This window comes from Astatotilapia calliptera, chromosome 15, assembly GCF_900246225.1.
Source record: "Astatotilapia calliptera chromosome 15, fAstCal1.2, whole genome shotgun sequence".
Taxonomy (NCBI): domain Eukaryota; kingdom Metazoa; phylum Chordata; class Actinopteri; order Cichliformes; family Cichlidae; genus Astatotilapia; species Astatotilapia calliptera.
The window spans coordinates 21,880,706-21,895,768 of record NC_039316.1 but is presented as its reverse complement, the minus strand read 5'-3'; the positions used below and the strand labels follow the sequence as shown (position 1 = coordinate 21,895,768).

At 45.4% G+C, this 15,063-nt stretch overlaps 1 protein-coding gene across 9 annotated transcripts in view; it reads left to right on the top strand.

The window, feature by feature from the left end:
• The first annotated feature begins 1,877 nt into the window (after window positions 1-1,877).
• cdc42bpab (CDC42 binding protein kinase alpha (DMPK-like) b) overlaps window positions 1,878-15,063 on the top strand; it is a 70,682-nt gene continuing 57,496 nt past the window's right edge. For 5 of the 9 annotated variants that reach the window (XM_026142329.1, XM_026142327.1, XM_026142326.1 and 2 more), the window contains exon 1: window positions 2,499-3,842. In XM_026142329.1, coding sequence (XP_025998114.1) covers window positions 3,665-3,842 — 178 coding nt within the window. In that variant the 5' untranslated portion in view covers window positions 2,499-3,664. Of the gene's footprint in view, window positions 2,120-2,290; window positions 2,372-2,498; window positions 3,843-15,063 lie in introns of those variants that run through there. The other 4 variants (XM_026142330.1, XM_026142331.1, XM_026142325.1 and 1 more) reach the window with 3 other exon arrangements.

The following is a 15,063-nucleotide window of genomic DNA, read 5'->3' as shown; positions in this document are numbered from 1 at the left end:
TTCACCTACCAAACACGATATTAATGAGGACTGAGTGTCGTATCAGACTGATTAGATCCTGTTCATCACATACTTCTAAACTACCAGTGCAGGAAGTGACAATTTTGGAAAGAGAAATAATAACAATCCTTCCACGTTAAAGTGTTGTAATACAAATACACCTCAGTATATGCAGTGAACGCACCGAGACCGAAGGCGCTCGGTTTCACTGGGTTTGGCAAAAAGATTGCGAAGCGCTCAGAGCGACCTGTGACAGGATTATCTCAGCAGACGCCACATGATTTCTGCTTTCTCACCACACATCGTTTCATTTTCATGGTCGAGCTGCTCGCTGTCCTGAAGCATTTGGTGCTGTGTGTTTTTGAACTTTACTGATAAAATGTGCTTACTTGTGAAGATTGAACATACATCGATAAAATGGCAAACGGACGCGTTCAACGTGAAATGTCCTGATCACATGATCCACATTTGAATGTAATATCCACGCGGACACACGAGACCCGTTTCCAGCAACCATCACGCCTGCTGGAAGTGAAGGTTGTGTGTACTCCTCCCTTTCACAGCCAAACTGGGCCAAGAGTGCAGAGCTGTGCAGAGTAACACTGATGATTGGCTCTCTGATGGGCTCGGTTAACTGTTCAATCCAACAAGGGTGATGAACATCTCCAAACAATCAACAATGAAAACTCAATCAAAGCACAGCAGTCTGAGTGCAGGCTGACAAACAGAAGCAAACACAGCAAGTGTGTTGGAAATATAGCAACAACACTTGTGCGAGGAATTGTGTCTAATAACAAAAGCACTCAGACGTAACTGCACTGCTTCAGAATCAGAATCTTTATTGACATCGTGCTTTCAAACAATGAAAATAGTTTGGAAAAATAGTGAAAAGAGGGCACTTTTAAGTGTTGTGTACAAGAATATAAGATAAGACTTTATTGATCCCACAACGGGGACATTTTTGCGTCACCTCAGCTCAGGTACAGATATCAGAAGGAAATACAAAAATACAAATAAGTACAATCAGTGAAAAAAGTAAGATAACACACTACATACAATGGTAGCATACACAGTATGTGATTATGGATATGGCTGGAAATATGGAAGACATAAACTATATAGCTTGATATAGCTATTGTACCACTACTATATGACATCAGAGTTGATTTCCCTTTAATCAGGTGACTGCGTCTTATATGGCACGTTGTTGTGCGCTTACTTCATCACATCTCGTGTCTTTCTTCTACAGTCAGGGGGCCCTGAACTATTTCTTTTCTTAAGTATGGAAGTTTTATGTTCCCCTTTGTTGGGGTGTGTGGCCTCAAACACCTTCTCCTTCTCTCTCCGTCTCCCTTCCCCCAAACATTCAGCTGCTTAGGCCGTTATTGATTACTGGGTGCACTTTGAGCAGTGATAAGCACTAAAGGGATCATTTCCAAACAAGGAATGATCAGTTCAGACTCTGAACTACATGAAACCCCATGCACTGTTTCTATGCAAATAGGGAGCGAGAGCGTGCCACACAGACCCTTTTTGTGTCAGACATTTAAGGTGTGACTGTGAATGCAAAAGCGAGACACATTTGGTAGATTGCATAATGGTTTGTGGGGAATCTGACTGTCATATTTGATGCATGTGGCTGTGTGAGGTGGCTCACTGTCACAGCTAGCTGGACTCGACACAGTTGCACTGACGCAGGCTGGACTGTATCTCGTTTAAGTGCTGTGTTTGCGGTCGGTTACAGGGACAGCAGTCATTGTTACTCCCGCGTGAAGAAAAAGACGCCACCAGCACACAGCCCGCAGTTCCCATTCACAATATTGACAACACCCCCTCCCATCAACACCCCCCCGCCTCTCCCATTCGCACAGCAGATGCTGTGACGGGCGCCATGATGATGATCTGGGATTTTGCCTGCAGCAGCGACCAGAGACGTTAGAACAGTGGTAGATAGGCCGCGAGCTATAGAGGACGTCTCGAGACACGGGAAACATGGCGGATTAACGAGCATGCGTGGAAGTTGGAAACTGTAAACGCGTTACCTAACATCACAGACTGATAACCTTTTTTTTGGACAGCGTCGAAACGTGTTCAGAGACACCGTGTTCAAATCAAACTGGTAAGACGAGACTGAAATATCCGCGAGATATCCACAACAGCAAACACGGTGGTAGAAGTATAACGTCCAAAGAAAAAAACAACAACCTAACTAAAAACGTGATAATTAATAATTTTACTTTTTACTTAAAGTAATTTAATAAAATTTCAAAAATAATTCCCCAAATAACAGCCCAGAAACATTAGTCCGGATGATTGGTCGCATACTGGAGAGACTTACTTCTAGAAGGATCTTCTATGGTTAAAAAAGAAGGTACGTATTTATCAATAACTCATAATTACGTTTCTGACGAGAGCTATTTGTAAGCCATTCATAATTTCCAGCAGAGCCACTTTTCCCACAATGCAGCGCGGTGCTGCAGCGCACCAGAGCAGTGTATAGTGGGTTATCTTTTCAGTTTAAAGCCTCTGGCATCGAGCCGCTGGTAGCTGACTGGGGAAAGACGGCAAAGCAGCGAACGACCGGCGGTGCAAAGGGAAGGACGGGGGGGAATTTAGGCAGTGTCCCGTATTTGGAATAAGCGAGGCTAGAGAATACAGCTTCCCCCTGACGTGAAACGAGCTTTTCTGCAACCTTCATAAGAGAAAAAAAGGAGCCGCATTTTTCTCCTTTGACGGCTAACTTACAGGCTGGTTGGAACTCTTGGCTAACCATCGCGTTTGAACTGTGAAGAAACTAAAGAGACGTTGACGAAGATTGGGATTTAAAGAACATATCTCCCAGCAGTGAGTTGTGAAAACAAGGGGATATTTTGCAGTTAGATAAAAAAAAAAAAATATATATATATATATATATATATATACACATTGTCAGAGACAGACGGCATTTGGTTGAGACGTGTTAACGCTGCGTGTTACATGTCAACTCCCGGGAAAAGGGGGAAGTTGTGGCATCAAGGAACGGAGAAAAGTAGCGTTAACGTTAGCTCCCTGGTTAGCTGAACAGCTAACCTAGCAGGCTGCTAAGCTGCTGTCGCCCTTCCATTCCTGGAGCAGAGGAGGGGCGCTGGGGCTTTGTAGCATTGCAGATCTGGTTTGCATTTTTTGGATTGCTGCAAGAATGGAGAATCCCAAATATCTGTCTCAACTCAGGGAGAGGTTCTGAACGGCTTCGACTAGGTTATTTTAAATATATATATATATTCTCTTAACGCCAGAGGAGAGCAGAAAACTGCCTGCTAACGCTGCGATTCCAACAAAATCAGCCGGCCCGGAGCAGCCAGGGTCTGTTACAGGCTTACTTCTTTTCTTATGCACCCTTTGAGGGGTTGGGGGGATAGGTATTAAAAAATGGGGAAGTGCTGTACGTCTCACCCAGCTTCAAGATACTGGCTCTCGAGAGGAAGGTCATGATTAGGCGCATTTTATCGCTTATTTAGCACCGGCTTGGCCTCAACGCGCAAAAGTTTGATTATTTTTCGAGACGTGCAGTGGCGAGAACTTTTCAAGGCCCCCCTCTGCGCTGACTTCCAGGCCGAGGAGGTGTTTGCTCGTCCAACCCCATCCATCACCATTGCTTCAAAAGGCCAACAGTAAGGAATAGAACATGTCGGGAGAGGTGCGTTTGAAGAAGCTGGAGAAGCTGATCCTGGACGGGCCGGCTCAGTCTAATGGCCAGTGCCTGAGTGTGGAGACGCTGCTGGATATCCTGGTGTGCCTCTATGATGAGTGCAACAACTCCCCCCTCAGAAGGGAGAAAAACGTCCTGGAGTTTTTGGAATGGGGTATGTATTCTTCTTATTTACTCCATTTTCCCTTTCTTTCTTTGGTAAGATGATCAAGCTAATAATACTGTTGGCGCAGTGGCCCTCCCTTTCTCCCATCACATTCCTTTTATAGAAGCAGCAGGGCTCACTTTGGCCTCCTCTTAACACACTGGCTCGCACTAAAAACTAAAGAGAGAAGGGGCCAAGCAAGGCCACTCTACTCTCCTGTAGTTAAATGTTTTATGTGTTTTGGAAAAAAACAAAAGCATGTTGGAGGGTTAGACATTAAAACAGAAGGTGCCAGTTTATTACCAAAAACAGAGATGCTGTAAAATACCAAGCTGACAATGATAAAAGAGGATGTATCGGCTGGTGAGCAGGCCTGTTCGGATTTGAAATGCTTCCGGGACGGGTCCAATAAAGATGTTCTCTCCCCTGCAGGCCGCCATGTATTCCAGTGGGAATGCACTTAATGTGAAGTAGATGGCTTTCCTGTCATCACGGCTACTTTGCATGTCAGTTTGCTTGGGTTTGTATGCACGTGAAGGGTAGAGTTGTCCCATCAGACAGAAATCACTTGCACACGCCCATGCTTTGATTAGTTTCTACAGAGGGGGGGGGTTCTGCCTTTTTCTGGCTGTTTTGTAACTTTAAGACTCCCTAAGGTTAGAGAAAGGGAGAACAGCAGGAAGACCACACACACCAACAAGAGAAGGTGTGTGTGTGTGACATTGGGGTTTGGTTTGTGCATGAAGCAGGAATGTGAGCGACTCACCTTTTTTTGTTATGTAGGGCAGAGGCCCAGCTAGCTGCCGGAGCATGCCTGGCTGCCTGGACTGCGCTGTCTTTTACAGCCCTGAGAGAAGGGTGGCAGTGCAGGAGCAAATCATTGACCTCACAGCAGAAATGTGGATTAAAACAAAAGGCAATGAGGCGACATATTAGAAGGAAAGCGCTTGTGTGTCATATCTGCAGGAATCTTTTTGTCTATGTTTCTAAAAATACAAAAAACCCCTCTACAGACAGACTAGCCGTTTGGCCCGTCAGTGAGTGACTGTGTCACAGACAGACAGGATGGCAGTTAAACACGTGTTAAATCTTTTGCCTGTGGCTGCTAAGTTCATCTACCCCACCAGCCACCATCTGGCCAACCTATTCTGTGCTAAAAACGCAGTTGTGCAGGCTGGAAGTGGCTGGATTTGGCCATTGTTCATGTTTTTTGGGGGAGTCTGCATGAGGATGACGAGGTACTTTTGTGCCTCTGCTGAAACATGTTTCCTTTAGGACAATCAGTTGTTGCCCCCCTTTGCTAGTTCTCAGCTGATGTGCTGCATCAAGTTGGCTTTGCAACAATGCCAGTGAGCCCAAGCCTTTAAGGAGAGGCGCCTGAGTGCCAAGTGGTGACCTCATCGTGACATTTCCCTGTGTTGTCACTAGAAACTGAGCTCTAGCAGACACAACATGCAGATTCAAGCTGTCATAATTGCCTGGAGGTCCCGTGTTGCTGCTTGTTATTTACCACTCCAAAGGCACTGATATTGAATCCTCCAAATTTATGCATTTTAATAATGTAAGTTGAAATGGCTGCTCAAACAAAGCTACGGTGTCCTTTCCAGAATAGAAATGTGCCTTAATTGTAAAGTTCTAATTAAAAAGGGCCTTTCAACAAAATCCATTCAAAGGTAGCTCTTAAGATTGTTCTCATCCTCTGCCGCACACGTACAGTTACCACGGTGGACCCGGCAGTTGTTCTACTCTGGACTCTGAAGGATGTCACTCAGAGAAGATATGACCTTACATGGTTCTGTCATGCAGCGCTGTCGTTGGCAGAGAATATCTACCCACGTGCAGTTCCATCCTTCTGTTTGCAAGTGGCATCCAATCAGCTAAAGCAGCGGACCCGGGCCTCGTACCGGTACCGGTCCGTGAGTCGTTTGGTACCGGGCCGCGAGAGTTGAGGCTCAGGTGTGAAATGTGTGGTTTTCAGGGTTTTTATCGTTTTCAGCGTTATTTTGTTATCGTTTTTATCGTTAACTCTGTTTCCCTGGGTCTTTTCACGTGTGTTATGAATAAATCTTGTTTTTTTCGGTACCGGTACTAGCTTTATTTTGTTGTATTTATCCGCGACACCTTAAAGGCCGGTCCGTGAAAATATTGTCGGGCATAAACCGGTCCGTGGTGCAAAAAAGGTTGGAGACCGCTGGACTAAAGGGATGGAAAAAGCAGATAAAATGGCTGGTTTCAGACACTGGTCGGTTGTGCACCAGGCTAAGTATATAAATAAGAATTATTTGGACTTGTGAACAATCTTCTGGCACAATTCTTGCTGGATTGCTTAATTTAAACAAGTTGATTTCCTAGCATGGACTTGGCTTTTAAGCGTAGTCTTCAAATTTTCAGTTTGCGTGAGACCGAGGGCTTGGCAAGGCCAGTCCAGAAGCTTAATGGTAGCGTGCGCTGACCATTTCAAAACTCGTTTTGCTGTTTATTTGGAATCGCCGTCCTGTTGGGACACCCAGCTTTGTCCAGATTTCAGTGTCTAGCAGTTGAGTTGAAGTTGAAAAATTTGGATTCCATCCACTTTATGCAGTGTAGCAGAATAAGGCTATTACCATAGTGCAAGGGACAGCAGCCTCACACGTGGTTGTCCAAGCATCTCTCTCGTCTATAAAACGTTTTCTTTTTTTCCAGAAGACATCTGAGCTGAAAATTTCAGTTGAGCTTGAAGGTGTTGAGTTTGGAGCCGAGGCGTCTTTCTTGGTTGGCGCCCTGTCAGTCCACGCTGATGTGAAACTTGCTTCACTGTGGACGGTTTCCAGTTCGTGGCCCGGGTGAGCCTCGGTGGTTCCCAGGCTCTTATATTTGAGCCTGCGTGGATCAGATGAGATCCGACACTATTCGCGGTATGATGACTTGTATGTAAACGACTGACGAGCACTGTAAATATGCCAGTGTGTGACTGCAGAAGACATTGTGGACTTTGGTCAAACCAGTTTGCCCCAGTGGTAAACGGCTAGGGAAATCCTGTCCAGACAGATGTCCAGGATGTGTCCCTTATCTGCCTGTCGTGCTCATCTGCAGCTCTGATATATAAACAATTAAACATGTAGCGCGATACTCAGGGATTCTTTTCCTGCATAGAATAACTAACATTTCCCCAATCATGTGCTGTCCAGAGCCGAAGGCGTCGAGCGCTGTAACAAAATAATTTCTGTAACTATTTTTGTGAATTTGGGGTTAAAATGTTAGTTTGGACATTTTGTGTCTGAGATGATCAGAAGTAACAGATTTGCAGCACTGACAGGTTCAGCTTATTTGCAGTGTTACTGCCCAAAGGCTTTTCTGAACCAGAAGAAACACCCTGCTGCTGGACGCACTAGGACAGCAAATAATCCCGTTTCTTACATTTGTGTCATATTTCATATGTACTTCACAGCTGCTGCTGGTTAATTTCACTCAACATTTCAGCAGCTCAGGTTTCAGTGTTTCCCACAATAAGACTTGGTCTGGTCAGCGCGTTGGTGGTTTTTGTGTCAATTATGATTTCCTCACAGCCCGTAACCGTTCAAACTGGGGCTTGAAGCGTGCCAGACTAGCTGAACTGGAGGTGTTTTATCCGAGTGGTGGTACGGGAATAATAACAGTCGGCTAGATCATTGCTGCATCTACATGATTTGCCATATTTGAACTGTGTTGGTGTTGAATCAGCTCATCCTTATGAAATCCAAAGGGCTGCTGCGTGACCACATCAATGAATGACACCTTTCAGTCTTTAACTATATTTATATTTTTAAGAGTTATTCAGTGAAGAGCTCAGGGCCAAGAAGAAACCATTATAAACTGCCTCCCAGATGGTCTTTTATTATGGACAAGATGGACCAGTGAAAGTGATTCAGTTCAGCTTTTGTAGTTAAAAACAGCGGCGTAACAGTGAGCCAGTCCAGACAATAGTTCTTCCCTCTCGGTGGAAGGAATCTGCGTGTAAGGTTTTAGCCCTGTGATAACGCGCGTCCACGGCAGCAGACCACACCTCTGTGGCATAGCTGCACACAAAAAGTATAGTAGCACTGAGGTCAAGTCTCGTCTTGTCCTCAAAAGTTTTGTGAGCGCCACCACTCCCATGTTTTTTTTCTTCTTGGCAGAAAACCCAGCCACAGGGTCAAAGGAAAAAAGCACACCTGCTGCACATGTAGTGCGGTTCTCAGGATTTGGACACTTATTAGCTAAATGCTAACCAGAGTAGTGACACAGTGCTGTTATAGCTCCTTATTTGTACTTCAGCAGAGGAGCCAAAGTGCACGTGACCAACAGGAGTCTCTATAGGAAACAGACTGGAACAGAAAGATGGTGTTAACACGTACTCAAAACACGGTTTAATCCTACATGCAGAAAAATGGTTCAAGATGGGCCCAGTGAAACCTAAGACCCCCTCAGCCTGTGAGCACTCGGCCTTTGTGCGGCACACAGAGGCTGCACCTTCGCAGCTGCCCTTTGTAGCCACGCTGCAGCGCCTGCGCGCCTTTTTGCTAATGCAGCACAGCCGTGACAAAGGTGCAGCAGTGTTCCCCTTTCTTCCCAACGATGTTTATGAAGCGAAGAAGAGGACAAACACGTGGAATGGGTTTGCTTTTCGTCTTGTTGGGTGACCTCATTCCAACTGAAATGGAGACCCCAACAGGACCTGCAGCCACCGGGAACACGGGAAAGCACGCTGCATATTGCAGCATTTCCTGGGTCTAGCAGCTCAGGCCTGCGCGTGTGTTTATTCACTTGAAGCTGAAACTCGGTCTGAGCCAGCAACTCTTCACCCACACTTATTTTAAATTAATTACGCTGAAATATTTCTGATTAAGCTGATTAAGAGTTAACTTGAAGAAAACGCTCCTCCTCTTCTTTCTCAGCAGCTGAGCTACACCAACGGTCTTTTTCATGGAGCAAGCAGGAGATGAATAACGGATCAGTTTAGTTTCACATTGATCCGTGGCTTACGTAGGCAGGCGCCAACCCACCCATGATGGTGATCTTTCCAATCTCACCGCGCGCTCGATCTTTTTCTCCCATCGTCGCCTCCTTTGTGTTTAGCACCAGTCTCACTCCCCGGTTTGGCTGGCAGCTGAATGAGAGTGGGCGGCATTGCCAGGCCACAGTTGGCAAACACTGTGGAGGCTTCCTGACCTTTTCTCAGTCCAGACTCGATGTTAGCCTGCAGTGGCCAGCTGTTCAGCTGCAGCTGATGTGTGCTCCACCCTGCAAGGCTTTGGCAGTGTGTAACACACACTGCTCGCAGTGGAGGCGTGTACACACACACACACACACACACACACACACACACACACACACACACACTCTTATTATTGTGGGTTTTTTTTGCCTAACTAGGCTATCTCATAGTGCACAGACCTCAGTTCTTCCCTGTTTTTCCGCTGTTAAAGAAAGAGCCGCCACTTAAATCACGCTGCTTCCAAAGAAGAATTTTTGGATCACATAGTTTAAAGTTGTGTCCACCACACCAAAAACAACCATGTTCACAACACTTTCTAAGCCTCTGCGTTTATACACTCGGTCCCTTCCACCGCTGCAGGTTGGGACCAAACATGCTCAGACTGCAACCTCTGCATTAAAGATCAGCGTCGAGTTGGAGTCGCGCATAAAGGCCAACTCATCCTGGGGTTTTTCCCCTCAGTCAGGAGTGACCATATATAGATAAGAGGAGGGAGTGCTGAGTTATCAGCTTATTACTAAGGTATAAACAAGGCCAGGATTTGTTCTGCCCTACATTTTGTTAACTGAGGCTTCATTTACTTGAGTCACAGTTTGTTTATTAAATGATAAGTAACAGTACAGTCCTCACGCCCCCTCACAGACCCGTGCAGAGCTGGTAGAAGTACTTTGGAAAGTAATCACTGTCCATTAGGATGAACTTGGTTGGCAAAGCTAGTTCGGTGACTTGGATTAGCAGCATTCAAAATGAGAGACCACAGTGATGCAATAAAGAGAATCATCCTCTGTACAGTTTTCATGAAGCAGGAAATTAGCTTTTGAGACTGAAACTAGTTTGTGTGCAAAATGGGTATTTGGGCTAAGAGGTGTCGTTTTAACACGGGAAACTACGGTTGTGGAGACTGCCTCTGGTGGCCAATTGAGGGATTGCAGTTTTCAGCACTTCATTTTTAGGCCTGGAGGTTTCTACAGAGCAACATAAACTAAGCTATTGCAAGCTGCTGTTCCAGCTGTGCTGCAGTAGCTGGCCTTATTCACGCACAGGAAATGTACGTTTTTATTTTACTTTACGATCCATCACCTGCGTGGTGGATCGTAAAGACAGAGCAGTGATTTATTGTGTGCAGATGATCTGGGTTTGGGTCTTTGACATTATGAAGAATCAATAAACGAAGTAACAGAAAAGGTTGCTGAAGAAGAATTTGAGATAAATTGTAATTGGGTGAGAAAATATTTGACCCTCAAACAGGAGTGATGTGGAGAAAATGCATTTTATAACTCAAGTTCCCTAATCTGTATCAAATGTCAGTGTTTGTGTCAGATATTAAAATCGTGTTTGGCCTCGATCAGCAGCTGTTCTGCCGTTTCCTGTCTGGCTGCCCGGTGGCTTTGGCGGGCACAGTGAACAGGAAGGAACCACAACCGCTCGGTGAGGTGCTCCGGACCCAGCGGGTACATGATGTCATACGAGGAAGCGGGGACATCTGTATCGCATTGTGTCATTGTGTGCTCTGTGGCTCGTTTTGGTGTTTTGGACGCAGCAAGGTCACGCTGTTTATTTCCTTTCTGCTGAATTCCTTTTTCACAGCGACATGCCTGTTTGCTCGCTCTCATCAGCTCTTAGTGTTTCTGTCACTTTTTCACGTGATCACAAATGCCAGCACGTGTCTGGAAAGGACAGATGATGGAGAGGCCTGCCCTGTCCTGCTGTCTGCAGCTTAGTTTTTGGACCCAAAGGGGAAACCGCTTACCCTTTCTTAGACCACGTATCCTTGTTCTCCACGTTTAATTTACTCCTCGTCTGAATTAAATGTGGAGCAGTTCAAAAACAGAATTCCCTTGCGCCTGAAACATGGCAGCTTTGTATACGCAGCTAAATTTGCTCTGCTGCTGAAAGTTACATTTTCAGATCATTCTTGGGTAACTCGAAAGCACCTCCTCCAACCAGTTAGCTTAACGTCAGCCGGGTCTGTTGTATGCACAGGAGGTCCAAGATTCCTGTTCTGTCTACTGAATATTGTTCCTGACTTTGGTTAGATTAAGCAAAGCTAACAAAATGTTAAATCGTCATCATGTCATAGTGATGTCATTTCTGCCATTTTTGGCGAGTGGAAGTTCTACATTTTACAGAGCCCCTCTGATGACATGGTCCAAAAAAATAAATAAATTGCAGCCACAAAACACTATTTCGTGCCCTCGAAATACTTATTTGTGGCCACGAAAAGCTAGTTTGAGGGCACGAATTGGGTATAACGTGGCAACGAAATAGATAACGTGCACACATCATTGATACAATTCCTGGACTGCTGTGTAGAGACATAAGCATGAGAGTAGGCTAAACCTACACACCGTGGACAGAGACGGTATGATTGGGTTTTATTTTAGGCTGGGGATGAGCTACAAATGCATTTTGAAAAATCTGCAATGCAAGGAACCATTATTACGGAGAGGCATTTAAACAGGATACTGCGAGCCCAGCTTACAGACGTAATCACGACCTGGACGCCGGGATAGATTTTATTGTCAACCAACTGCAAGGGCCTGGGAAGGATCACGGTTATTGGTCAAGTGTTTCGTGCCCTCGAAATAGTATTTTGGACCATGTCATCAGAGGAGCTCCGTAACATTTACATTTCATTGCTAACTGATGTCTTGCTTTAACTTTATCCGTTTCATTAATGGGGAGATTCACCTTACCTGTGATAGCAAAGCTGGCTTTTGTTTTCATTTGGAGTCCACTCTGGGGGAATTCACCAGGGTAACACATGTGAAATTGTACATTTTCAGCATATTCACAGTTGGCCTTTGAAACACTTGGTTAATCTGTTGGGAGCGTTGTAGGCAGAGAAATGCCTGTTGGTAGTTGTGTCATCAGAGAGTGGCAGGGGAAGGCTTCCCAGAGGACGGGCATGGAGCTTATCAGCCGGCCTCTCAGGATCCCCGGGGTCTGACTGCACATGCTCCCCCCCTGCCCTTCTCTCTCCTTTTTCCACTTTTCTCCACCTTCATTTCTCCTCATTTTCACATCTTTTCCTTTCTTCTGTTCCTCCCCTCACAGTGGCTGCTAGTTGGCTTTGGCTGACCTCCCCATTCAGCTGTCTGTCCATCACTGCAGCCAGTGTTTGCAGACTAAATGAAAATGAAGCTGTTCGGCTTTTGGCTCATCATGTTTCTTTTCCTGCTGGACCTGGAGTGCAGCCTTTCTTGCATTAGCACAAAATAAGTCATCATTTCCATCTTTTTAGGAATCGCGTCTTATACTTGGTACATAGTGCTCAGATAACCTCATTCAGGGCTTTTACTTAAGTAATTGCTGCCAGTTTGAAGCTGAGAGGAGTTTGTTGAGACTTCAGTGTGACTCGATGCTTTATTGTTATTCTGTGCATGCTGAGGGGAACAAGTTGGTCTCCTCCTGTAATGACTCTTAATCTCAGAGGAGCAATTAGTCAGCAACAGCGAGACTTACCGAGCGGACAGCAGTCACACTCATCAACGCCACACACTGACCAACAGTGTGTTCCCCTTTTTCTTTGTTTTTTTATTGAAATGTCGTCAAAGGATGAATTTGGGGAAAACTGCTCGCCCCCTTTCAGCCCATTCAGCTGAGACGGTCCCATCGCCAGCTGGCGAAGGCGCTCGCTTGCATAGTTTTGTCTTTTCCCATACTCACTCACTGAACTGGAGTTGTGTCACCGGCCTTACTGAGGAAACAAAACCATTTTGCAGTGATATTGGAAAAAAGGTCTTAGAGAGGCGCATTTCAAAGACTAGTTCATTAAAACCACACGGAGTGTTTATGTGAAGGATTTTGAAAGTCTCTTCATGTCTTACATTAACTGTGGATGTTGTTCAGTGCACTCGAACGACACTGCTGTTCTTCTGTGCTGTGATAGACCTTTGATGTGAAACCTTCTGGAGAAAACGTCACCTTTAACCACCATAAAGTCGATGCACAATAGCCACAGTTTGGCCTCAATGCATTTTCTGCTCAGTCCAGCTCAAACTGTTTGTACACTGTGTTGTATGATTTATGTAATATTTAAGGAAGGTGTTGGTGTTCTTCTGTATACGTATTCAGCATGGTCGGATTCTCAAAGAGGGAAAAGTTCAACTCTGAGGTGCAAGTAGCCTAAAATCATCGTTCTTCGTTGTTGTTCTTTTAAACCCACATGTTCCTGTCAGCTGGCTGATGTGCCAGCAGCTTGACCCTCCACTGCCTCAGACCTCAGGTCAGAATCAGAATCAGAATACTTTATTCATTCCGAGGGAAATTAGGGGTTACAGCAGGCAGCACGCTAATGGCGCATGCGCACTCACAAAGGAACCTTCTGACCAACTTTACACAAACATCACATTGGGGAGACATGTCAGAAGGTAGGCTGATAGGAAAAACAACGAAAATACACTACATGAGGTAAGAGGAGGAGAAAAAAAACTCCACTCAGACTGAGCTCCTGGTGGGAGAACAGTTTGATAACAGAAAAAACACCTCAGCACAAAAGCACATGACTATCAATACACCATAGAAACACCTCTTAGTTTAACCTCAGCTGCCTTGTCACTGCTTACTAGTTCACAAACATGGGAGAAAATTGCAGCGTATGATCTTCCCTGGACCTTTGTTTTTTCCTCCTCGTACAGAATCTTTCTCTGACATCCAGACGAGGAGCCAGACGATTTGGCCTAAAATCTCATCCTGGTACAGGCAGATGCCAAGAGCCTCTGCTTGTCCAGGCTTGAACTAGCTGCCAGCAGGGAAACGATTCTTTCTTCTTAAGAGTTTATTTGACATTGGCTCTGCTAATGGGAACGTGTTCCTAATTTATATTTCCTATTATCTCGTAGTTTGGATGTAACGTAACATCGGCATTTGTCGCGTCCCAGTAAGAATTCATTCCAACCAGATGGGCATCCAAACTCAGGCATGTGATATGTTTTTTTTCTTCAGTTATTGGGATGTTATTTATTGGTTATTGCACCAGCTGTGGCAGGAGGAACAATTAGGCAATCAGTGCCATGACGAGAGTCCCGCCACTGCACGTCACAAGTTGTGTCTCGGTGACGCTGCGGACTAGTTTTCAGTCGTCCCTGAGGTATTGCTAGTGTAGTTTTTATTTTGCTCTGCTGCTGTGTTACAACCCGGCGTGGCTCTTGATATGGCCACCAGTCGATGTCGTGGAACCCCCCGCTGCGTGGATAATGTGGAGGCTGTCTCTGACTTGTGATGTAAACACTGTCAGGGGTTAGCTTGATCATTTTAAATATCGTCAAGCCCCAATTTTTACTATTGTTGTCAGTACCTTTGACTTTGATGCATCGTTTGCAGCATTATTTAATTTTACGTGTGTGAATGTGAGTGTGTGTGAATGGATGGACGACTGAATGTAGTGTAAAGTGCTTTGGGGTCCTTGGGGTCTAAGTAAAGCGCTACACAAATACAGGCTATTTACCTTTTATGTAATGGTACTACAGCATTAGTAGCTGAAAATGTAATTTTGATGCAATAATTGGAGTTTAAAAAGCTTTTCGTTGGTTATTTCATGAAAAACCAAATGAAATCAGTTGATGGTTCGAGTGCAGCACCTTTGACTAACGTGGCTGCTGCAGGACTCTGTTGTCCCCCGGCTGCTTTGAGCAGAGGGCTCAGCTCTGTGTAAAAAGCGCTGACTCAGGCCCCAGCCCCTCACGGCCGGGCTGCCTGTGGAATTTGGAGCTGAGGTGCAACGTTGGGGAGAGCGGCAGCTGTTTCGATGAAGCCAGGTCTGGCTTTTTGTCCACCAGCACCACTCGCACATTCGCTCTGCTCCCCTCTCTCTGTCAGCTCTTACTTTCTTTCACTGCTTTATTCAGTCCAGTGCTCCACACTTTTACAGCACAATATTCCCTTTGCCTCAGTATCCTCTCCTCTTTTCCTCACCTCCTGTTTCTCGCCCTGTTTGCTCTTTCCTCCCCCCCAGACTGCTGCATCCCAGCTTTGCCTGGTGACAGAGACTGCTGGCTTTGCTTGTGTCTGTGCAGG